The sequence below is a fragment of the Haliaeetus leucocephalus genome, unplaced genomic scaffold (assembly GCF_000737465.1).
Source record: "Haliaeetus leucocephalus isolate CR32 unplaced genomic scaffold, Haliaeetus_leucocephalus-4.0 Scaffold1007, whole genome shotgun sequence".
Lineage (NCBI taxonomy): Eukaryota > Metazoa > Chordata > Aves > Accipitriformes > Accipitridae > Haliaeetus > Haliaeetus leucocephalus.
Window position 1 is genome coordinate 2,078,079 of NW_010973443.1, and position 24,007 is coordinate 2,102,085.

The following is a 24,007-nucleotide window of genomic DNA, read 5'->3' on the forward strand; positions in this document are numbered from 1 at the left end:
CACCCTGTTAGCCCCCCCCCCCCCCCCCCCCCCAAAACCTTGCCACACAAACACAATACAAATATTCATGAGCAATTAAATCACTCTCTACTTCTACTGGCAGTTTTGCTCCGTAAACCTTTTAACAATCAATACATAGTTCTCCACTCATCTCGTGCACAAAAAATATATACTTGATTGCTCTTAAGTATTTGCTTTTCTCAGAAATAGCTCATTTTTTTATTCAAAACTTCCTAGCTAGAGACAGTGTTAGATGTCACTGTTTCTGAGAGACATAACTTTCTCAGTTAATATTTACATATTAATCCTCACCACAGAGTTGAGGAAATGTCTATTGCTTTGAAAAATAAATACGTGAAATAAATCAATACATGTGTTGGCAATGGCAAGTGCTTTCAGTCCATTCTCTTTCTCTTCAGTGGATCTTCTTTCAGGTCTGAAGTCTCACCTTCTGTGAGAAAATTACTTGATTTATATTTGTTAAAAGCATTGAAATCCTAAGTGAAGTATACCAAGCTATGGATGCATGGATGGATCCAAGTCTTTCAGATTTTAAAGATACTTCAATAAGGACACACTCTATCTATCAAAGTAAAAATTAGCTTTGCGTAATTACCGAACATTTATTAAAACGGAAATCTCTGCACCAGCATGATTGTGCTTTTATCTAGGCAAATAAGTTCATGTATTCTTACTTTATATCTTTATTGGCATCTGGCTGTTTATACAGGTTTTATTCCATGTCAACAATGGAGCTGGCAGAATAACAGCTACATATGAACCAAGAGGCACAAATAGTTTGTGTGATGGAAAATGGCACAAGCTTCAAGCAAACAAAAGCAAAAATAGTATTGTGCTGATAGTTGATGGGAATTTGGTTCAAACTGATAATCCTTACATCCAGTCAACATCTGCAGATACAAACAATCCCATTTATGTTGGAGGCTATCCCGGTAGGTACAATAATATTTCTTTTCCCTTCTTTCCCTCCTGCCTTTACTTTTTCTCATAAGAATTAGTCTTAACACATGCGCCCTCCTTCCCTCTCCCTTCTCCCCTGACCTCTCTCTCTGATTCATGAAGTTCATGTTTGTGTTATAAATCATAGTTACCATTTTCCACAGTTGCTGAGATCACAACATATTAATATTTGTGTATACTGTCTTTGTGAAGGACTGCATTTAGCTGTTGAGTGTGTTGGTAAGATCAACTGAACTCGTATCACTTTCCTACACAAATCCCTAGTTTCTGTGAAGGATTTCCTCCACGTGGTTTGTCTTTTGCTGTCTCTCTCTGACTTCAGTGTCCGTACCTGTGTATGTTAAGGTGTCGTTCTTTTGCAGTCAATTTGATATTAAGGCTTTCCTTCACATTCATCTGAGTAAGGTTTCTATAGTGCTTTTCCCTGCTTTATTTTTGCTAATGTTCCATATCAGGGGCTGTGCAGGCAGAAGTCAAGCTGCTGCAGATGAACATGTATTTCCCTTGTTCTGTGCAAATTCCCTTCTGAAGTAACTGTATCAATCGTACTACGATGATAATATTAAAAGATAGTAACACAAAAAATATGTAATTGAATTAATTTTCAATTAAGTTGTGCAACTAATTAGTTGATAGTTTGAGTCAAGACTGTATTCATTAAGAGGATTGAATTTTGATCATCATGAGTTTGGCCTTTTTGCAGGCATACCTTTCAATGAACACAACAGTACTGAGAGTGAGTAGGCTTCGTATGGTTTTGAATATCTTATGCTTTTAAACATAGCATAAAATGCCCATATCCATTTGTCTCTGAAACAGCTGTTACAGTTTATCAGTTCAGATGTTTCCATTTGTGTGAAAACAGAGTGGTCATGTCTGAAGGGCCCACTCAGCTTTTAAATATTTGGAAAGCTTTAGGGATAATAGCTTGAAACGTTACAGAGCCTTCTGTTGGACAAGGTTTTAGTGCTTTATGAAAAATGAATTAATGCTAATTAACCAGATCTTGATTACTATTTGGTCTTCCTCGAATACCAAAGCAGCATTATCAGCATCTTGTGAACCCCTCTTTTTTTCTTTCTTTTTTTTTTTTTTTTAAATAGGGTAATGTGATACTAAATTGTTCTTTGTGCTCCATCTGTAAAGATTAGGGTTCATAGAGAACAGAGAAATTCTTCAGTTTAGTTGAGTACTGCAAAGGTGGAATGAACTGTTTCACAGGTGGTATGGAAAAAGAGCTGGACTCTCTACCAACCTCATGGTTTGGTTTGCCAATGGAGTCCATGACTTACAGCTCAGCTCTTGCTTCATATTCTGCCAGTTCAATTTTAACTTGGAAGACACCTATGTAGAGTGGCTTTCCCCTTCTTTTCCCCTCTCTTTATCTCACATTGTCCCCTGGGGCAAACTATTTCTGCAAACTGCACAACTTGTCTCAGTGCATGGTTTATGCTTGAAGGCAGCAGTGACTGTCCATGGTGGGATGTCTCAGATCATCCAAACATGAAAGGAACTTGGTGCTCCTTTGGTGTTGGTTTTATCACTTGTTTGGGAGGGAGGGGAAGCAGTTGAATAATAACCTGGATCTTTGTATTGTTTCAGTTCACTGGAAATAGATTCTACATATTTCACATTTGTTTTTCAGCTGATGTGAAGCAAAACTGCCTCACAAGCAAGAGCTCATTCCGTGGCTGTTTGAGGAACCTTGTGTTGACCAAGGGCCAACAGGCAGACTTGTTTGACTTCAGCAGAGCTTTTGACCTGCGTGGAGTCTTTCCTCATTCCTGCCCTGGGGCTGAGCACTGAACTGCAGCAAAGCCTGTCTGGACTGAGAGGGGTTTTTTTGTTGATCTGTTATTTTTCATTCTCATTTTGTAATGAAAAGAAGAATTGGTAAGAGTCTGCATCTCCTTGATTTTCTGGTTGTTTTCCAACTCAGGTCATTTTTTTTTTTTTTTTTTTTTTAGGCAGAAGCTCTACGTCTGCATTTTAACTAAATGGTTTTAAGCAACAAATACCTCTGCTACAATGTTAATGGCATTAATTGGGTATTTTTCTTTTGGGAATTTTTATTAATCAGTGTTTACAGTATGTTTTCTTTTGATTACTTGACAGTATTTCATTTTATTGTGTGTTGGTCATTTTATAAAAAGGTAATAATTTTGGACCACATAATAAAACTACAATAAACTGTGCATTTCATGTAGTTCAGTTGTCCATATGTTTCAGTTAGAAAAGGCTAAGAAGTGAAAAGTATAAGTGGATAGAGTCCAGCAGAGGGAGCAGGAGACTAAAGGCATAATTTTGAAGGTCTCAGATTCAGAGTCTAATGAATAGAATTTTCTTATTTATACTTTGTATGGTAGCTCCAATCCCTTTTCCTTCTGCCATGATATCCAGTGCTTCTGACCCCCATTATATAGTCACATTGTCTAGGAGGATTATGTTCCCGTTTATGTTTTCATCTAATCAGCTGCAGGACAAGCAGCAACTCCACAGCATAGAGATGCATATGAAATGTTTTGTTGGTGAAGAAACCATTTGGGTCTGGTTTGGGAACAGCTTTGTATCTTGGCAATGAGAACTAATGCATCTTTCTTGGGAAAACAGTATTTCTTACAGGACACAGGGAAGCACCTTTGGTGGTCTGTGATTCCTAATTCACAGGCCAGTCAGCAATTCTGTCTTTACCTTTTCCTACTGTGCCTGCCTCTGTTTCTAAAATTAGTCTTCCAGTAGTTGCGCTTGAGCCAGGCTTGGGGGACGCGCACTTGATCTGACTCAAGTAAGGCCATCCATTCATCAGCTGGCCTGACCACTGAGTAGTGACAAACATGTTTCGTACTTGAAGATGCATCTGTCATAAACATAGTTCTTTACAAGTCACTTCCCTCTCCTTTTTTCTCTTTGAACTAGCAGCATTTTTGTTTGCTTCTTACAATTTTGTTTGGCTTTTACTATGCATTTTTACTATTTGTTCTAAAGTCAGTTTTGCTCTGTGTATTTCATACTAGTTTAAAAAATACTGGCTCAAATGAAACCCCAAAGCAGTTTGTCATGGATTTCAGTGAGGCAGGACTCCTCCAAGCAGTGTCCTTTTGTACCGTGCATCAAGGCAGTGCAAGAGCAAAGAACTGTTCCACTTGAGGAAGGATGGCAGAATGTGGTTCATTGTGTAGCTAGCTGTTCAGGTGCTATAACAGAGTTGCTTTTAAGACAGATTCACCACTGCTTTTTGCAATTTCTGTCAGCTGCTTCTATCTGAAAACCATGTGTTTAGATTTGAAGAGCTTGCTTTGTTGGTATTGTTTTTATTTTTGACATGGATACAATAGAATGGACACATTCTCCTGTACAAATACACTTACGTGCAGGGTTACTTCAACAAAACACATAACATAATGAGGATTGCAAAGGAAACGTACATACAAACATTTTGCTTTGTTTAGTGGCATCGTATTATTTTCCAGAGAAGATGCGCATTAATAGAAAGCCATTGAAAAATAAAAACTGAAACACAGTATGGTTGTATTTGTTGTCTATTAACCCCAAGATCTGATCTCATAAGGTTTACGTTACAAGCAGTAATTTAGGCAACACGGTTTGGATAAAATTTCATCCATATCCTGAAATATGTCTTTTAATATATATTTTTTGGTAATTTCCAAATCTTGGCTCTTAGAAGGAGAAACATTTTATCAATGTTAAAGACTAGTGGAGAGGTGAAATTAATAATAGAAAGTTTTGGAATAGTAAACCTTTAAGCCAAAATATTTTTCCTGGAAAATGCAGAGTGAGGTAGTTAATATTATACATAGACACATTTGCACACACGCGCACACACACACACACATTCTAATGATGTCAGCTGCATAAACAGGTTATAACATTCCAGTCTGTTTCCAATACCTACTTCTTGCAATACACTCTCTCTGTCTATGTGTTGATATGCAAAATGCTGTCTTTGTAGAACCATGGAATACATAAATGCTTGAGGCATCTTCGGAGTTTGCTGAGTAAGTTTCTCCCTGCTTGCTACCACTTCCTTCTTAATAGCTTTCCACATGTTGCTTTTTGTTAGGTGATGATCCTATCGTAACTTGACTTCAACTGCTCTTAGGAGGAACAAAATTCCCAGTCCCTCCACCAGCATTTTGAAATACAAGGCCTAAAGTTGAGACCTTATATTCAAAAATGTCATAGATATTGTTCAGTTTGTCTGCTGCATATTAAATCAAGTTAGTGTACCACAACAACACAAAACAACCTAATGTGTAACAGTATTAACCACAGTACACATGGCGTCATTAGGTCCATTTGTATCAAAAAAGAATTTTGCCATTCTGTTTCAGAGACAGCAGGTATTTGGCTGTGCTGTAGTAGTCTGGGCACTGTACATAGAATCTAGTTCATCTGCTAATATGCATGTCTTCTAAAGTCATAGGCAATTTTAGTATAAAACAAGTGTTCACAGGATGCATTTCATTACATGAGATTTGGTTTTCCTAAGTTGCCAAGTGGTAAAAGGTGAAAGTCTTCCAAAAACCCCTTGTATCCTGTATGGAATACAGTGAGATGTATTTCAGAAATAATTTTGATGAAGTCCTTGTTTCAGAGTCCAGAACATGCTGAGCAAGTTACCACGTGAACACATGGGTGCTCTGTACTTTTCCTTGCACGGCCATTGAGAACACAAAGTGAAGTGAGTGGGCAAGACAGAGGAGGTCAATGTATTTGTCTGAAAGTACTGTAGAAAGTTCTCATTTGCTACATTTCAAATTCTTTAGTTAATGTTTCAGCTTTCTGTATAGTTGTAAAAGCTCTTTCGTTGGCTATAAATACAATGATGCTTAGCATTTATATGATGTTCTGCGTATTCAAAGCACTTTCCACATAAAATCCCTTTGAGTTTGTCCTTCCTAGGTGGATGTTTATAGCTCCTGTTCTGCTCAGGGGATTGTTTAGCTGCATCTGAGAGCAGAATTTAACTCAGCCAATTCTCATGTTACCTTTATAAGGAAAGTACTAGCCCTATTTTACAGCTAAAAGAAAAGGGCAGCATAGTAGAAAGAGTTGTCCATTGCCACAGAGGGAACTAAAGGGAATCAGGAGCAAAGCACTTGACAAAATGTTTGTACTTAGTCCTATGAACAAACCACAGATCTACTCTCTCTCATATATTTAAAATAAATAGTTGTCAAAATAAGCCTCATATTTTATAATACAACTGTCCCAGTCTTTTGCTGGCTGCAACTATGCATCCATTAGTGTTAAGAAGAAAAAAAGGCAAGTTTAAAATGTTTTAAAGAAAATGAAAGGATAATGTTGCTAAATTTTATCATTTTTTATCTCAAGAAGGTAAGAAAGAAAGACGGGCTCTGCCCTCTGTAGACATTATTGTTGCTGGTAAAATTACTGATTGAACATTGATTTCTTTCACTGAACACTAACAATGAAAGTTAACTACTGGAGAACACGATTAACTTTGAACCAGAAGTAGGGTTTCTAGAATGTGCAAATCTTCATCACACAGCTTCAGCAGAGCATCGCAAGTTACAGGCTTTTTCTGCAGGACAGTGCATTTTATGTTTACCTGGAAGACTTCGTTCAGAACACTGCTACCTGGTAAACAGGGCACTAGCTTCTGCCTCATCTGTGTGTCCAGATCAGGAACAAAACCCACTGCTCAGACTGTGGGTGAATTCATTGTGCAATATCGTCATCCAATGATGGAGACATTGCAGTGCAGTTGCAGGCATTAGTTCCCATTTTTTGCACAAGACTGAAGACTGAAAAAAAAACCCCAAACTTGCTGTTTTCTAGAGACTTGCGATTTCCCTACTCAACAAACATGCTTTAGTTCTGTAAAGTACAGCCCAAAACGAGAGGATTAGGTGAAGAATGGTGCTCGCTGTTGTGACTGGCTAAAAACTAGACATACGTCCATTTGCTGTGCTGCATTCCCAATGCAGTTGCAGCCCACAGTTCTGTTGTCAGCCTGTGTGTTTTCTCAGACTACGTGCTATCTGTAAAAGGAGTTGCTATGTATTTGCTATGTATGTGTAAAACCCTCAGCACAACAGGGCCTAGTTTGGCTATGGTTTTAAGGCCTTAATGTGTAAATGTTAAATAAGAGTATTAAATCCCTCTGCTCATTGGAAGCTCTTTTTCTTCTCCATGCTGTATTATACAAGATCTGGACAAAGATCTCTCTCCTCAATGCAGCTGAATAGTATAAAAGTTGCTTACGTATTAAAGCTAAAATAAACAAAAAAAATCAGGTTACAAATTAAGAAACTATAATATTTAACAAAAAAGATGATGGCTGTAAGTGGCACCATTAACACATATCTCATATTATGGCATTACACAGACTTAAATCTGAGAGTGTCAAGTAAAAAATAGAGCCAGCGGAATATGCTCCTTCTCACCTAGCATTTATCTCCTGAAGCTTGTGTGTGTGACAGGGGAAGGAAGGAGAAAATGGTTTGTGGTGCTACAATTGCACACAGTAATGTGATCCAGACAGATGATTTGGAAGACTGGTAGTAATATATACAGTGGTACGTACATAAAGTAATATAGCTGTCTATACAGTAGTTCTTCCTCCTGCCTCCCTCCCTTCCCCAGCATCAGATACTCATGAGGAGTGATGGAGAGATGTAAATATTGCAGTAATGCACACTGTACAGGTTTACTTTCAGCAGAAAGGTTTGATTTTGTCACACAGCTGTGTCTTTGCACTGCTGCAGGTCAAGCTCCTCTCTTCCATGCATGACAAATACTTTCTCTTCTTGAATGTCTCTGTGATATTTCTGTGTTACGCTGTGGTCGGTTGTGTTTCATGCATCCTTGGATGCCATTGGATCCTTTCCAAAAATTCATGTTCTAACGCCAGATCAGGAAACAAACAACTCTGTATGCAACAGGTTGTTTTCTGTGCACCGTACCTTGGTTCGTCCTCCTTAACTCCTGGGCCAATTGGCACAAGTGTAATCCATATGAAAGCATAACTGATGTGATATTTTCCGATGGTCTAGAACCTGGAGTGATAATGCTTATACCAAAAGTAGTACATGGTGAACATCAGTTGGGCAGTACAGTAGGAAGGAATGATGTCCTGTAGCTACCATTTTGTTTCGTCTCTGGTAAGAGCTTCTTAAAACAACAGGCATCACTGTTGTCAATTTGGCTTTTGTCCAGTACACCGTAGCCTTCTGCTTCAGGTTGCTTTTGGTTTTATCACCCATTCTGCCTGAGGATTTGCACGGTAAACATCTAACATGTATGCATCTGGATCCAAACAGTGCTGACCTGAAATGGAAATCAGCAGCCATGATTCATAGGATGTTTTGAGCACATTAGTAAATGGGACAGGGCTATGTTAAAATGCTCTGGAACGTATCTCCAACTTGCACGTAGCAAGCCTGGTTTGGTGTGTCCAGCTTACATCTTGGCTGGATACAGACAGGGGCTTTGGTAAATTTGCCAGTGGTTTTACTCAGTGAGAGTCATGAATTCACTTTCACTTCCAGGCAGGATGGCCCTGCATTATGCTGAGTTATGGACAAGGCATTTAGTCAAATGGTGAAGAAATATTACCGTTTCTTTAGAAGTATTAACAACACTGTTACTGTAAGTGTCACAGTATGGTTTTTTTTATTTCTTTGGATTTACTGGGCTGGAATTACAACTCTGTGACTTTGTTTCTACACTATTTTTAAACGCTGAGAAAGTAGCTCTGTAAAACATGTGTTCCCATCCAGCTAGGATCTTGCAAAGAAATATAGGGATATTAAGGGTTTTGGCGGTTGCTGTTTTGCTGGTTTAAAAAAAAAAAAAAAAAGAGAGTCCTCTGAAGTCTGGCCATTTGAGGGTTTCGTTAGGTGGTGACTGGGAATAGGAGTTGGGTGGTTGGGGAGTCCCTGCTGCCTTTGCCACAGAAAGAGGCATTTGCTGCCTCTTAATTGAGTAACAAGGCAATAAATTCTTGAGTTTAGTTGATTTGTTGGACTATATTGCATTTACACGGGGTGATGAAGCTATTTAACTGGTGAGGTTACATTGCTGTGACACAAAGAATTACGGTAAAATTTTTGTACAGTTACTTATAAGGTCACTGGGATCCTAATGATTTTATTCAAGTGAAAGCAATATAAATGAATTAATGAATAATCAGTGGACTAAGGTATCCTGAAAGATCTGGGACTATAAAAATAATTTTAAATGAAGATGCAATTTAAACGTCCAGATTTTTGAAGGAGCATGGTGGGAATACGTGGGATTGTTTCATAAGACCTTTAGGATCTTCTCCTGTTTTAGCATTGGTTGGTCACCCTGTTTAGCCAGGCAAAACAAATTGCTAATCAAATTTAGCTTTGTGTATCTAATACTTTGCTTCTTAACTGCTGCTGAAGCAAGTCTGTAATGTTTTGTAGTAACTTTATAGAAACTGTTTAGAGCTGAATCTAGAAGAATTAAGGAATAATCTATCAGACAGTTGACAAAAGATTCAACAGAGCATCCAGAATTTTAGTAAGAACAGAGAAAGGAGAGGGTCAGGACTGTGCAATATCAAATTAAAAGGTGGCTTTTGACCTTTAGGCCAGGAACTTGCGTTATTCCACTGTTGTTATTACAAAACTGTCACTGCATGAAACACGGAAGAAGACAAAATCCCTACTGCAAGGAATTTACAATCTAAATAAATTCCATGGATTAGCATGAGTATAGTACACCCATGCATGCAGGGACTGAATTCTCAGTTCTGTGTTTTTTATTTGGGGGAGGTTAACAATTAAACACAGCGAGGAAGAAATAGGTCTTGGGAAAAGGCTTGACTGTGAGGTGGAATGTGCTCATGAGAGGAAGACTAAGGATCTCTTAACCATGGAAAAATGCTCAATTATGAGAGTGAGAGAGGTAAGAGAAAGGTCAGATGAATTTGGCAAGACTGTAAGGAGTCCAGCTGAGATCCAGCCATAGGGTGACTGTCTCCTCCCTCCAGTCACGCTGGAGTCAGAAGGAATCATTACAGCTTTTGGGTCAGGCTCCTTTCCTGCAGATGGACTGGAGTGTAGGAGAGACCCAGCTGTGTGAAAACAGCACTGCCCTGAGGTGTTTTCAGAGGCTAAGGGCATTCAGAATTGAATTTTCAAAAATGAGACCTACCTATATTTCCTCCAATTTCATGTAAACTTTGGATCTGGCCTCTCATGTTCTGTGATGATTCGTGGCTAGGATGGAAAAAAATCTTCAGTTTGCCTTTCTGTTATAACCACTGCCTTAACAACCACCATCTATATTAAGCTAAATATTGATATTTTTGCCCCTGTGAACTTACTTATCAAAAGCGAGGACTTCTACTGAATGAAGGACTGCAGAATACTGAATCTGCTAGAGAGGTAGATTACTGTGTCATGGTTAACAAAACCTTCTATTCTAGTATTTATTTTTTATTATTTATTTCAAGAACAGCATTATGTGGTAACATGGGAAGACTTTGCAGAAAAGACTTTCAGATACAATTTAACATTTCCCGGAACTGTTAATAATTATTGCTTTACAGAAATAAAAACACTAATGTTTTATGGGCAGATGTAAGACAATCCCTCTGGGTTCTCTATGCAGCAAGTCTATAAAATGCATGTTTTCAGTAGTGGCATAACAGAGGGCAGATTGATTCTGTATAGAAGCCAATTATTAAGTAAAATATAAAGAATAAAATCAGTGCTTAAAATTTCTTTGACCAACATAACCATAAATTAACAATTTTATATTAGAAAAAGAGTTCTTGTAACACAATGAGTCTTTGAAAAGGGAACAATCTATTCATTAATGGTTCTGACATTATTGTTCAGGAAAAACAAAATGTTCTGATTTACCCACCTGTTTTCACAGTGGAATCGAGCCAGGATGTCTTTGGCTTTTGTTTGGCTGTTGAGTTGAATTGCCATAGAGACTTTTGAATGCAGTGGAGCATAAACTCTTATCACCCCCTCGGGTATGTCAGACTGCAGGTATGGGGGAAAAGTGACAGCTCCCTAAAATCCATATTCAGTAGAGTAAGTCTAAGGCAAATATTGCTCTAGCTCCATTCAGAAGCAGTTCTGCAACTCTTTTGAGGTTGCTTGCAAAAATCACTTTCCTGGATTCACTTGATTATTCAAAAACCATATTTACAGTTAAACATGCAAATTTGTAGATACAGTCTAATGAGATACAACACAAAGACAAAAACTCCTTGGTAAGTACTACATAAATTCACACGGAATAAAGTCAAGTCCTTGAATTTTAACTGCTTGCTGTTAACATTGGTCAGTGAACCAACTGCTTATTTAAAAATACATAAAAATGATTAGGAATATCTGCTCTTCCTTTTAAAGATGAAATTCTCCTGCGGCACGAAGATCCAGTTTTCTGTTTCCACTTCCTATAGCTTCAACTAGATCAAAGCATATGTACAATAAAATATCAGAAGTACCATATGGTTTCTGTTAATTTGAAATTTGACCTTGTGTAGGGTTCAAATGATCATCTATGAAGTTTATGCACTCTTCCATGATTAATGGCAGATAAATCAATTAGCAAGGCTTGCATTCCAGTTCTAATCCAGTTAATACCATGCTGAGCTGAGTACAATAGTCTCTCCAGTCTCTGTCCCTGTGTAATTTAGAACATCTGAGACCTGGGGATTGTGTTAAGTGCTCTCAAAATTCAACTCAGTTATCCAAACAGAGTTTGCCTCCAATTTACCATTCATATTTCAGCTACCTGCCATGGCTAGTCTCATTTTTATAAGATGCGAAGCCAATTACTACGATCAATGAACTTGTCTTCCCGAAGGTGCAATGACTGCAGTAATTGACTCTCCTCAGAAGCTCTCACTGTATTCGTTCCAGGGTGAATACAGTTTTGCAACACAATAGTCTACACCGCTATTTTAAACAAACATCTCTGTCTCCATCTGCAGCACAAATGTGTGTCCTTCCTACCCACAATATATTTCAGTCAATGCTGGCAAATGATTTCTCCAAAAAGCTGAATTAGCATGGATTCACAATTCATATGTAGCATTTCTCTTTCTCTTTTTTTCCCAGATGTTCCCTTCTGCATTTTCTCTGTTGTCTGTATTAAGTGGCTTATTCTCTATTTCTTGTAACCTCAATATCACTCCTTCCTAATTTGTCTTTTCCTTTGCTCTTCAAGACTGTTCTTCAATAACTGTAGAGTACTTCCTCAGTTTCTTGATTATGCCTTTTACAATTCACCAATCTCCATTCTTTTAAACCTCCATGTAAGACTCTAAAGACTTTCTCTCCAGGTTATTAAAGGTAGTTACTACATGGAAATACTACATATAAGCTGCTATAGGGGCTGTATACATTATGCATGTATACACAACATGCTTTGTTGCCCAAATTATATGTTACACCTAATACCTAAGTTAATTTTAGGTATCTATTGAGGTAGCATACCTCAAGTAAGTTCCTAAACTCCATATTTAGGCAGTGGAGAAAATCTGGTGGCTTTAAGATCTCCAAAGGAAGATTTTTTGTATCAGACTTTCCTAAGTCTGAACTGCACCTGGAGCTCTGGAAATCCTCTGAAGTATCCACCTCTCTCCTCTGACTATATGGGGAATAACAACACAAACTACTTCATTAGGTGCTTAAAATTTAGACCCAGTTTTGGTGTCTGTGTTAGGCAAACTGGTTTTTCTCTCTGCTTAGAAAGTTAATGCAAAGCTGTAAAATTAAAGCTTGCAAGCAGAATATTAAGTAGCCTGGACTAGGGCACGGGTAAGTGCAATTAATCCTAATATGGACCATCCTACTATGCAGCTACAGATCTATGCATTTGTTGAATATCTACAGATCATTGCTGTCAAGGACAGTCCACATATAACCATTTTCTTATAAAACAGGTACAAAACCAGCATGTGTTTGTAAAAGCTAATAGGCTGCTAGAAATCATTCTGCCTTCCTCACCTTTTCTCAATCAATCCCTAAAGCTTTGTCTTATCAGGATGTTGGATTGGGAAGCACATCTTTTGTATGGCAAAATTTCCTCCCTACCCTGAGAAGCTTTTATGAGGTAAGAAAGAAGGGAGACTGGTTAAAGCTGCCCTTGAAAATGATATGTTTTTATCATACCTCTGGTCTTTCAGGTCTGTCCCGTTCCATGGTCTTTCTCCTCAGAAGTTTTCTCACTCCTTTGTCAAACATCAGCTGCCTCTTGCTGTTGTTCATTGCTGCCTCATTCATTTTTCTCACTTGGGAAATCAGGAAGGATGGGACCTAAAGGGAGGAAACCAGAGCTGAGAATATACAGTAATTTTTTCCCCAATAAAATTGGCCCTGGGACTTTAGAAAGGCACCAAATTTTAGGCAGCAGAAGCTCTATTTATTCCCAGAAGATACAAGTGATTAGTACCTCCCTCTAACAACCCACAGTTACTCCTTTGGTGAAACTGTAGATCATCTTTCATACCACATGAAACTTTTTAGTGATGTAGGAACTTTATTAGGAGGTAGTTTTTGTAATTCCCATCATAGCCTCCCTCTTATGAGGAAATGAGCTGAGACTGTCGTCATCTTAATGCCAACCTTCGGAAGTCCAGCAAGTAGTCACACTTTTGGCCCCCGTTATTAGGGCTAGACTTCTAACAGTCATTTAATCTCATTCAAGTTTAAATATCTCACCTAGGCATCTAGATTAAATCACTCTCCTTTGCATTATTCTGTATAAACAATAGTGTGGGATAGGTACCTCCAGAGGGCAATTTGTGCTAAAATGGATGTCTTAGGTGAGGTAAATCTCCATCCAGAGGTATCTGTCACCCTATCTCATTCTAGATATAAAAGACTCCAGCCAGTTTCCAAAGAATAGCTAACTTTTTCTTCCAGGAAGGTCAGTTTACTCTGATTTCTCCAGAGCTGCTGCATATGGCAAAATACTTATCTGTACCAGAGCCATAAAGAGGGAACCAGCATTACTCACTGTCCACAGGATGTCCTGGTACCGAATTAAAAGCCGCACAATGTGTGCTGTGGTGGCGGCTGCTTGCATTTCTTGTTGGTTTGCACGTTTCCCTTTGTAGATGAAAAGGTTTGGTGCAACAATCATAGAAACATTCCACAGATTCATTTTATTTTTCCCTTCATTAGCAACCACCTTCTTCAGGAACTGAAGAAAGGCCTGGAAAAACAAGACTTGTTATGCTGAGTCTCACAAAATAGTTTACTTCTTAAATGCAGTGTCATATGCACAACACATCTGGCTCGAAAGCTGCTATATTTGCACTTGGAGGTGAAATTTAGGGTTTTTTGCATTCTAATTTGGATTACTCTGATATTTTCTGGCACAACCACCTGTGTCAATCACAGAGGAATAGTTAATGTTATCAAGATACACATTAATAAATTATCTATCACTTAAAGCATAATCCCAAACTGTAAGTCAAGTACAGCGTCTGCACTAAGGCTCTGAATCGTGTAGTAGAGGAAAGATATACAGGTGTTGCAATGGAATAGTTAATTTCTTCCATAGATTTTGAGGTGTCCATTTTGATGTATCTGGCCAAGGCTTTTTATATTGGAGTCACCAGGGTGATCAGCCTTTCTTCAAATGTACACCAGTCCCATGTGTGATATAATCTGAGGTATTTCTGCCAGCAACCCCCAAACTCTTATTCTGGGATAATGAAAGCAAGAAGAGCTCAGTGGTTGTTCATTGAGATCACTTCTGCACATGCATGGCAGAGTCAGAGGAAACTCATTTCACTTTTGGGCAGTTTATTCAAAATTTTTTCTGAGTGACTGAATAGGATGGATTGCAGCTGTGGTTGGAGTTGGGGTCTGCCAGTGAGTGCTTTTGCAACACCATACCATTAAAACCACTGTCTTTATACCCTGACATTGCAATTAAAACATTTTTACAAACCCAGGAATTACAAAACAGAAACTGTTGGAGAAATTTCTACAATCTCATTATAGATAGCAAATAGAGATGCATTCAGTTTTGTCATCACTTCTATTTTTGTATAAAAGCCTAGTAATATTTAAGACTACTGATCTAATATGTGTTTTACGTATACAGCTCTATATCAATATGGACTATGATAGAAGAAATAACTGCCATTCTTCACAGAGAACTAGTAGGCCTGCAAATGCTTTAAAGAGGGTTGTTGTTATTGTCTCTTGTTATAGTATAAATAAATACATAAAGAAGGCACCTGGACTCATAAAGCTGTATCTAAACTGACCAGTGGGACACTTTCAGAGGTGGGGGAGCTGCAGGGTCCTGATGAGCAGGGAACCTGACGAAATGTCTGGGTGCTCCCATGCAGCTTGTTCACCCAGGTTTCCTTTATGTGGAAACAAGTCCAAAGACGGAACCAGTGTCTCTTAGGGTCAGGACATAGCTGCAGCCAGATCTGGGAGCTCCTAAGCACCCATAATGCTTGTAGCCACCGTGTCTGTATCAGGAAGTAATACAGGAGTGTGGGCATGGGTTTGTAAGGCAAATCAGCTGAAGCTGAGGTCCTGATATCTGTGCTACAGATATGTTTCAGGGGTTTTTACATTGGACTACCCCCTCCAGGCTGGTCCAGTGCCCTGGAAGCCCTTTAGCACTGGGTGTACACTAGGCAAGCTCCTGGGGGGCAGCTTCTTGTTTAACTTCATCCTGGAGAGTTCCAGTTATACAGAAAACCCAGAAACTGGACCTTTTTTTTCCAAACTATGTGAGGAACATGCCTCTTTGAAATAGATGCTCCAGAATAAATGATGCCTGGGAGCCATTTACGAACACCAGCAGTTGGATACCTCCAGCAACTATTTCTTAATTGCTTGTAAAATAAATGACAGCCAGGGAATTGGAACAGCTTTTCATGGAAATGATAAAAACCACAGATGAATACTTTCACAGTGCAGTATCTGATAACTGACTGTTAGGAAAAAAAAACCCAAACCAGGTCTCATTTAAAAGTCAAAAGCACTACAGATGGCAGGTGATAGCACATGGAGAACTTACCTTGGCTGTGTCTCTGTTGGCTTCAGGCAGCAGCATGATCAACAGATGCAAAGCTTGTAGCTGTAACTTGATCTTGGAGATTTCTAAGAATATGAATAATTAATATTTTTGAAATCCCAGTTGTAATTGGCTTGTTCTAAAAACCTTGTTGGTCAGCAGTTCTAGAAACACAGCAACCACTGCCTGGTTGAGACTAGCATGTTTAGGTGTTGATTCCAAATATAAAATCAATTTAAGAGTGGGTTTTTCCTCATCATGTTGGGTCTTTGTCACAGGGGGAGACAAGGCTCTATAAAATTGTCTATATAGCAAGAAGCCAATATTTTTCAGTGCTAGCTAGTTTCTCTTCAATGTCATGGTCAGAATGTATTGTGAATATGGATCAGGTATTTTCCTCCTTTCAAACTGAAATGGATTATTTGTTTTCAGAAAATTTTCAAACTAATATTATTGAGTAATTTGCTGAATGCTTGTGCCATTGGAGTGGAGATTGATTGCTTATAACTTTAAAAGTATTTGTCCCAAATCTAGCACTCTAGATAAATGTAGAGCCCCTTGTCAGTTACAAAATACCATCATGTTTTCAGCAACTGGTATATACATACTAACACTGTGCAATGCTCACTAGAAGAGCTGGGGTGGAGAAGATGGGAAGAATAACTCTGTCATTTGCTTCCACTCAGGGTGGATGGGAGAGATTTGGAGAAAAAAAGTTGTGTGAGTTGTGGACAGTGTATCTGTTGTAGGGAATAAGGTTACTTTATTCTGTGCAGACACCTCCTGCTCGGTCTTCTCCAAATGCTAAGCGATTGTAACTGCATGCAGTCTGGGACTCACAAGGAGCACACTCAGGTATGTGAAGGTTACAAGAAGGGGTCACCTCCTCGTGCCCTTTAAACTACCTCATGGAGACACTGAAAACTTGGCTGCAACCTTATGTAAAGGTCCTAAGTTTTCTGTACCAATTTGCCTAATAAATTCACCATCCTGATAGTTTCACTCTGTCCTAGCTCAAGTGAATTCACAATGATGAAGTCAATAGGTATGGCAAAGTACTACTGCATTCTTCCTGGAAGAGAAATGAACAAAATGTACTGAGAATGAGAGGGTGTATGTACACTGAAAACAAAACCCGACTGCCTGAAGCTTTCTGTGATCATGCATAACTTTGTATGCATATTCTGATCTCAGCATAAACCTTAAGAGAAAATAGATCCAATAGAGTATCAGCTAAAAGGCAGTCACTTGAGTTTACCTTGCAGAAATTTTCATTTGTGAAATCTATAGTCTGTGTGAATCAGAGTCTATATATGAAAGTCATTGCTCAGCCATCATTTGCTCACAGGTTTCAAATCTTACATTAAACAGTTGTGTCATTCACACAACAAGTCTATGCTATTAGCTAAATGCAGAGACTTTTTTTCCATTTGAAAAGGAAAGGTTGCAGAAAATTTAAATGTTTAGGCAATGCACTGGGCCTTTTTTTCTCTCTACTTCAGAAAGAAAAAAATGTAATGTCTACTATTCCATTTCATCTAGATCAGTTGATACTAACTGCATTTCCACATACTTTCCACTAGCGTGATGAAAGCAGGCAGGTATTCTACTGTGAAGAGTGGGCTTGGGAGTTCTCTTACAAACATTTTCAGCAGTCCTGCTGCATCATTATTTCGTACTTGGTCCCAGTCAAAAGTGTCTTCATAAAATTTTGCTTCAAGTTCTTGATGGAGATTCTGAAAGATACAAGGAACATCTGACCTTTAATCATTGCTTCTGACCCGGCAGTTTGAGATCACTTCAGAACTCCCATTACAAACAACAGGCAGGTTTACACCGCAGTTGAATTAAAGTAGCTGTAAACCAGTAGTGGTTTAGATACAGCTGCGTGAAGTTCAGAACAGGTTAACAAATCAGGTTCCTGGGGATATTTTGCAACCCAGGCTAAATTTGGTTTGCTATAGCTAGATTTCTGCCAGTGACACATTTGAACCATTTTAAAGCAAGACAAGAGCTGTTCTCTTTGTTTAAAACACTCTCAAGAGCTTTTGATCCTTAAGTCACAAAGGAGTGACATCTCTTCCTCACTGCCAGTGAACTTGCTAGTCTGTTGGCATCCGAGCCCATGGGCCTTGAGCAAATGGCTTTAACTTCAGGTCTTCCTGTCTTTAGAAGGATGTTTTCTTTTAGGATAGCTAGAATTAGATTCGAACACTTCATAGAAAAATAAAAGTATGAAACCATTACTGTCAGAAAACCTCTACTTCATGCATGCAACCCCCCTGCCCTGCCTCAAAAACACAAGAGAGATCTAAGACAGAATTGTTTATACCATTTCGGGTGCCCATTTAATCATCTTGTTCTCCAGTGTCAGCATCTTGCTGACAGAGGTCTATTTAGTTCTGTAGGGTAACTAATCAATGTTTCACACACATATGTGAATTGGAAATATTCAGTAAGGTTCCTAGTAGGAACAGAATTTGGCTTCAAACCCAGATCACTGTTTGGAAAATGCAAGCGCCTCAAAAATTTGTTGGATTAATAAGCTTGAAGGACACTATTGCAATAAAGGATATTCATAAATAATGCAGCTTTCACAATTATTACTGGCCAAACACTGCCTTATCCATAGGAAGTTTGTTGCTGTTTTTTGTGAGACCATCTGTGAGAAAATCTATCTGTAGCTAACTTTCAGGTTTCAGATCACATTTTTGTCAAAAGTACTTTAATATACGCAAAAAAGTTTAGTCCATTCAGACAGAAAAGCTTTTAAAAATGAATTCTGTTTACCATGTCTCACATGAATGGAAGGAAATTACATATCAAATATGGTCACACATAATGAATTGGAATGGTTGGCACAAAAGGAAATAGAAAGTCATTCAGGATTGGGTATATAATGTTACAATCTCATTTTTACTAGTGTATTTTACTGGTTGTAATCTGGGCTATCTCAGCTTCCTCTGTATTCATATCCTTTGCACATAATCCATACAAACACCTGGATTAAATTCTCTCCTGGTAACTGACTGGGAAATGCAGAACAGAAATCCTCACCTCGTCAAAAGCACAAGAGGACAGAAAAACTACTACACATTTTTCTGCTGATTGGAAAAAGCCTTAGAGAAATAGAAAGCAAGATTTTTGAAACATAAACATTTAATATATATATCCACACAGGCAAGCATATATGTGTATTTTATGCACTCCCCCCCCCATATACATATATGTATGCACCTAAGTACTTTTAAAAAAACATTTTTGCAATTTTTTTTTAAATGTGACTGATCCTACAGTAGACTATCATACATTTTTGGTTCACTGGAGCTTTTGTTACAAACCAGATTACAGAGGAAAACTTGTATTTATTTCTTCTATTCTTTGTTTTATAGAAGAGTAACTTTAATCACTTCCATATGCCTTTTCTTTCTCCAAACAAGACTGAAATAAATTTGGAATGCCTTCAAATCCTAATGTCATAATAACATATGAAGGCTTTGAAGGATGAAATCTGGATCTGCTTTGAAAAAAATCTCTTTCTTGCTGGTTGGCTTGTTGGACTCACTTAAATGAAGTCAAAACTCAAATAATTTAAAACTTTCATATGGGCATCACCCAGTATGGGAGAGTTATGTATAAAGTCATATCTCATAGTAGCTCCCTGGATATAGGTTGTGAATAAGAAGTGAACAAGGCACAGTACAGTATATGCAAAGAATATGAAAGTAATCTAGTTAGAGCACAGCCTTGCTGTGTAATCTCCCCAGAGAGGTTGGAAAAAATGGAGATTGTGTAAAATAATACTTTAAGTATTTGTATGAAAAAATGAGGAAGCTGAAAAGTACAAGCCAAATTAGGAGCTCCCTTCTGCAAAATGTGGCACTTTGTAAGGTGCTGAGTGCTTTTATCAGTCCACAGGGTCAAAGGGAGCTGGGATACTACTGCCTGTCTTTGGTGTGTTTCATGTCATGCTGCTTTTTCTTGTACAGTCATTTTTGATGATCCCCAGCCCATCAATGTTTAGCAATCCCCAACACTTGTGTGGCTGCCACAGTGTTGAGACTTCCTGCTTCAGAAAGCAAGAGTAGCTTTCTTGAGGATGATTAAGTGGGGGTAGAATGCACTATAAGAAGTTGCTTAAACCAGACCAAAAAAACCCCTAGAAAAAAGAAAAATCTGGGAAAGAGGTAGACACTACTAAGCCCAGAAAAAACTTGTTTTCCTAATTTGCCTCTGCCACAGGCTTCCAGGTGCTGGAATCAAGTTAGTCTGGAGAAACAACTTAAAGCATTACTGCACCACGATGTCAGGTTATTGAGTACCAACTATCCTGTGTCCATAGCCTGCAAATAGCCTGTGAAAATGTAGTACTTGAGCCTGCCAAACAGTGAACACAGGCCAAATTTCTCTCACTTGGAACATGAAATTGTAAGATCACAGAAGACAAACGAGAAATAAAATGACACAAATGTTAAAATGACATAGAATAAGATCTTTATCTGAAGTTCCCTCAGTTTAGCAACTCTGGATTTCTGAAATAAATTAAACCAGAGATAAGATCACAGCAATTTTGGACAACAGAGATAAACTGAAAGATTCCCTCAATGTTTAGTGGAGAAAACTGCATTCAACTTCAAGTCTGTGCTTTATATAGAACATTAACTAATGCAAAGCAATAGACCACATGTTCTGTGATTTACTGGTTCCCAGGAACCAATCTGACCTTTCACTGGTAGGAATAGAAATGCTGAACTACACACATCAGTATTTATGTGCAGTGTGAATTTGTGTATGCTGTATTATTTTACAGAGTCTGTGGTCCAGGAGACAGAAAACTGTCACGAACGTGTACCTTGACTCTGGAGGCAGATCCAGGCACTCGTAGAATTCCTTCAGTTTCTAAACCTGTTTCCTCAAGCTTGAGCAGCAACTGAAAAAAAACCAGCAAAACCCAGGAAAATACTCAGAAGCACTTAAAAATGCTATTAACTTTTTAAATCTAGGTATCCTTGAAACTAATTTGAAAAAGATACATTTCTGTGTAATTTGCTAATGAAAACAAGCCAGCTCATGTAAATAAACCTTCCTAATTTGTTCTCCATATTCCTGACCCTGAAATACGGAGTATGCAGAGTACAGAAAACTGATAATGCAATAGGCCCCTCTGTCCTCGATTTGAGACTTGGCACTGCGATAGAACAATTAACACATAAACATATTAATAAAAGGGCAGATACACTGGGTAAAACACAATGGTGTTTTGAGGGAAAATTAACCTCTGAGAAATGTTTAAGTCTTTCCCCAGGGAGCACAATGGAAAGGTCTATAGATAACATACCTTTCTGGGAACTGAGAACTCAGATTAGAAAATGATCCCAGGATATTTTATTTTGAAATTTCTGTGAATAGAGGAATAGGCTTTCCACTCTAATTCTTTATAAAAAATAAATATGTTTTGATTTAACATTTATTCATACAGATCTGGATTTTCACCACCAGCTCTGCTTCCTCCTTCTAGCTGTTGGATCCTTCTAATTTCCCATGGTATCTGTGGAGATGATTGCAAAGTCATGTAGATATTCAAGTCATGTCAGTCTTTCCCCTGACACTCCACACCACTTCTCCTTTTGTCAGGGAATTTACAGGGAAATTTGTTGTAGTTTAGAGTCCATGTAAACCTGTGTAATTGCACGTGTGCTTGTGTCTGTGTACATGTCACCAAGATATCTGCTGGATGTCATTGTACTGTCAAATTACTTATATAAATGACGTCTTGTCATACAAACCTCAGTGAGAAGATACCACTTCCATTCTGGAAATAATAGCTAAGTAATACCTACAGTTTGAATTTATGTGACATTAAAACTCCTGAGACAACTCATCTTTGCCACTGCTGCACACATGCAATTTTGCATGGCTCTCTAATTTAATGAGAAATGGAAACAGAAAACCAGACATTTGTTTCCCGAAGTTTCCTGCATGGTATCATATCATTACAAAAATCAAAAGAGGTCCCCACCACAGATAAAACACAGAAAAGCAGCAAATTTTGTCTCCTTGTCACAAGGTTTTCAAACCACAACATACAGACAGAAGACCTGTTGACACCTTCAAGTCTGTAAAGTCTGCATCTTTTTTTAGTTGATGACTCTTTTGAGTGTCAATGCAAATGATGGAAAAGCAAATCTTAGTAGCTGAGCAGGCTTAGTTATACTCACTTTTTGGAAGATGAGGGGAACTTTTATTCCAGGAACCTTCCTTTGATCATTCTCCAGCAGTATGGTGAGAGGCACTCCAAACAGACCATTTTCTTAAAAATAATAACAACAAATGTGAAAAAGAGGAAACACAGCGCTGTACGCACCTTCTTCGCAACACTGAGTGGTGCCCAGGTGGCCACCATGGGGATGACACAGCACGGTACCTCGTCCCCGCACCCTCTCTGCGCGGTTCCTCTTCAGCTCCACCCCCAGTGCATCGTAGAAGGCCGTTAGCTCAATTAGGGAGAGGTAGCGGATTTTCTTCATGTCTTCAGCAGAGAGGTCTCCAACCTCTGTCAGTCCAAACCGGCTTTTCCGAACAATGAATTTCTACAGTAGAGATGGGTCACATCTTTATTTGCACAAAAATTACAGGAAGTGAATTTTTGTTTTGAAAGAGATGCCCGCATGTGATTGATAGAAAGTCATATTTGGGTGGATGGATAACACCAAAGAGCTGAACTACAACCCTATATATTGGCCTGGTATGTTGACATAACTTGTATCTATCTGAAACATAAAATTAAGCTTCTTGCTCGTCATGTTCCCTTGCAGTTTGACTGGTAAGCGGTGCTGGAGCAGAGGTATTAACCTTAGTGCCTGTACTACAGCTGGGACAAATGAGCTACGTGTGTGTGTGTGTGTGTGTGTCTGTGTCCCAGCAGCTAATAAATGATACTTAATAATTTGGGGGCATGTGAAGATGTCTACATATTTTGGAAACTGCAGTGTCATGGACCAGAGCCAAGAATGTTGCATCATGACAGAAGCATTTGTACAAATGTCAAAAAGAACAAATACCCATCAGTTTTTTACATAATTGTTAGACATAATAACAAGGTTACAGTAAAAACCATACTTTTCAAAGAACCATGGATCTTTGGTATTGTATGTTCTTTTAATTTAATTGTAATTTAAACCAGTAATTGTTAGTCAGAGGTATAAATAAATAGCATTACAAATCATCTCCTCCCTTCAGGGAACTGAGTGGAAACCCAGCCTTTAATAATGTTTTGCTTCTGGAGATTTCAGCCCAGTCCTCCCTTTTTTAAAAAAATTTGGATGCAATAGGTTTAACCCATCTTTAGATGAAGCCAGTCAAACAGGTTAAGAAAAAAGCAAACAAAAAAAGAATTATACTTACACCAGATTTCAAAAGAGTAAGAGAGGACAAAGGACATCTAGATCATGTAGGTTAGGACTTTCTAAATCACACTGCACATGTGATTTAGGGGTTAATCATAACTGGGGGAGACAGAGTGCAGGGAATGGAATAACTAATTTACATGCTGTCTGGGACATTTTAAGCCAGAATCTTCCCTCCCCAGAATGCAGCAATTCCACTGTTACTCTTAACACTGAGACTTAATAATGTAACAAAAGCTGCACAGAGGTTAGTCTTCTGAAGATACATAAAATACTAAAGAATATTTATGCATTTTGGTTCCAGTGATGCAAAAAGTCCAAAAGCAGTCAAAGCAAAATAAATGATCTTGAAAATAAGAAGAAATCACACAGTATACATATATTTTCTGAAGGGAAAGAGAAAAAGTATGTTTGCCAAGGAAAAATGACAAACACTCCAAAACTGGTTACAAAGCGTAGCTACAATGAGTTTCCATGGTGGCTGGTTCACTCCTAGGGTCACTATGGTGTGATGCAGTGTTAACACAAGGTTTGGGGCTGGGCCTCTTTTTTCTGTCTTGTGTCACAATTTTCCAGCGATTTTTCTT

General features: G+C 38.4%; 2 protein-coding genes across 2 annotated transcripts in view; one reads left to right on the forward strand and one right to left on the reverse strand.

Annotated features, from left to right (window-relative positions):
* Nucleotides 1-2,819, forward strand: part of LAMA1 (laminin, alpha 1) — an 86,419-nt gene extending 83,600 nt beyond the window's left edge. Inside the window, exons 61-62 of the mRNA XM_010584835.1 lie at nt 731-953; nt 2,627-2,819. Of these exons, the coding sequence (XP_010583137.1) occupies nt 731-953; nt 2,627-2,787 (384 nt within the window). The 3' untranslated portion in view covers nt 2,788-2,819. The remainder of the gene's footprint in view (nt 1-730; nt 954-2,626) is intronic.
* Nucleotides 2,820-8,203: 5,384 nt separating this feature from the next.
* Nucleotides 8,204-24,007, reverse strand: part of ARHGAP28 (Rho GTPase activating protein 28) — a 71,895-nt gene continuing 56,091 nt past the window's right edge. The window contains exons 6-15 of the mRNA XM_010584836.1: nt 22,439-22,604; nt 22,233-22,324; nt 20,867-20,944; nt 17,588-17,750; nt 16,018-16,100; nt 13,984-14,181; nt 13,137-13,280; nt 10,870-11,024; nt 10,153-10,217; nt 8,204-8,295 (exon numbers count right to left, since the gene is read on the reverse strand). Coding sequence (XP_010583138.1) covers nt 8,204-8,295; nt 10,153-10,217; nt 10,870-11,024; nt 13,137-13,280; nt 13,984-14,181; nt 16,018-16,100; nt 17,588-17,750; nt 20,867-20,944; nt 22,233-22,324; nt 22,439-22,604 — 1,236 coding nt within the window. The remainder of the gene's footprint in view (nt 8,296-10,152; nt 10,218-10,869; nt 11,025-13,136; nt 13,281-13,983; nt 14,182-16,017; nt 16,101-17,587; nt 17,751-20,866; nt 20,945-22,232; nt 22,325-22,438; nt 22,605-24,007) is intronic.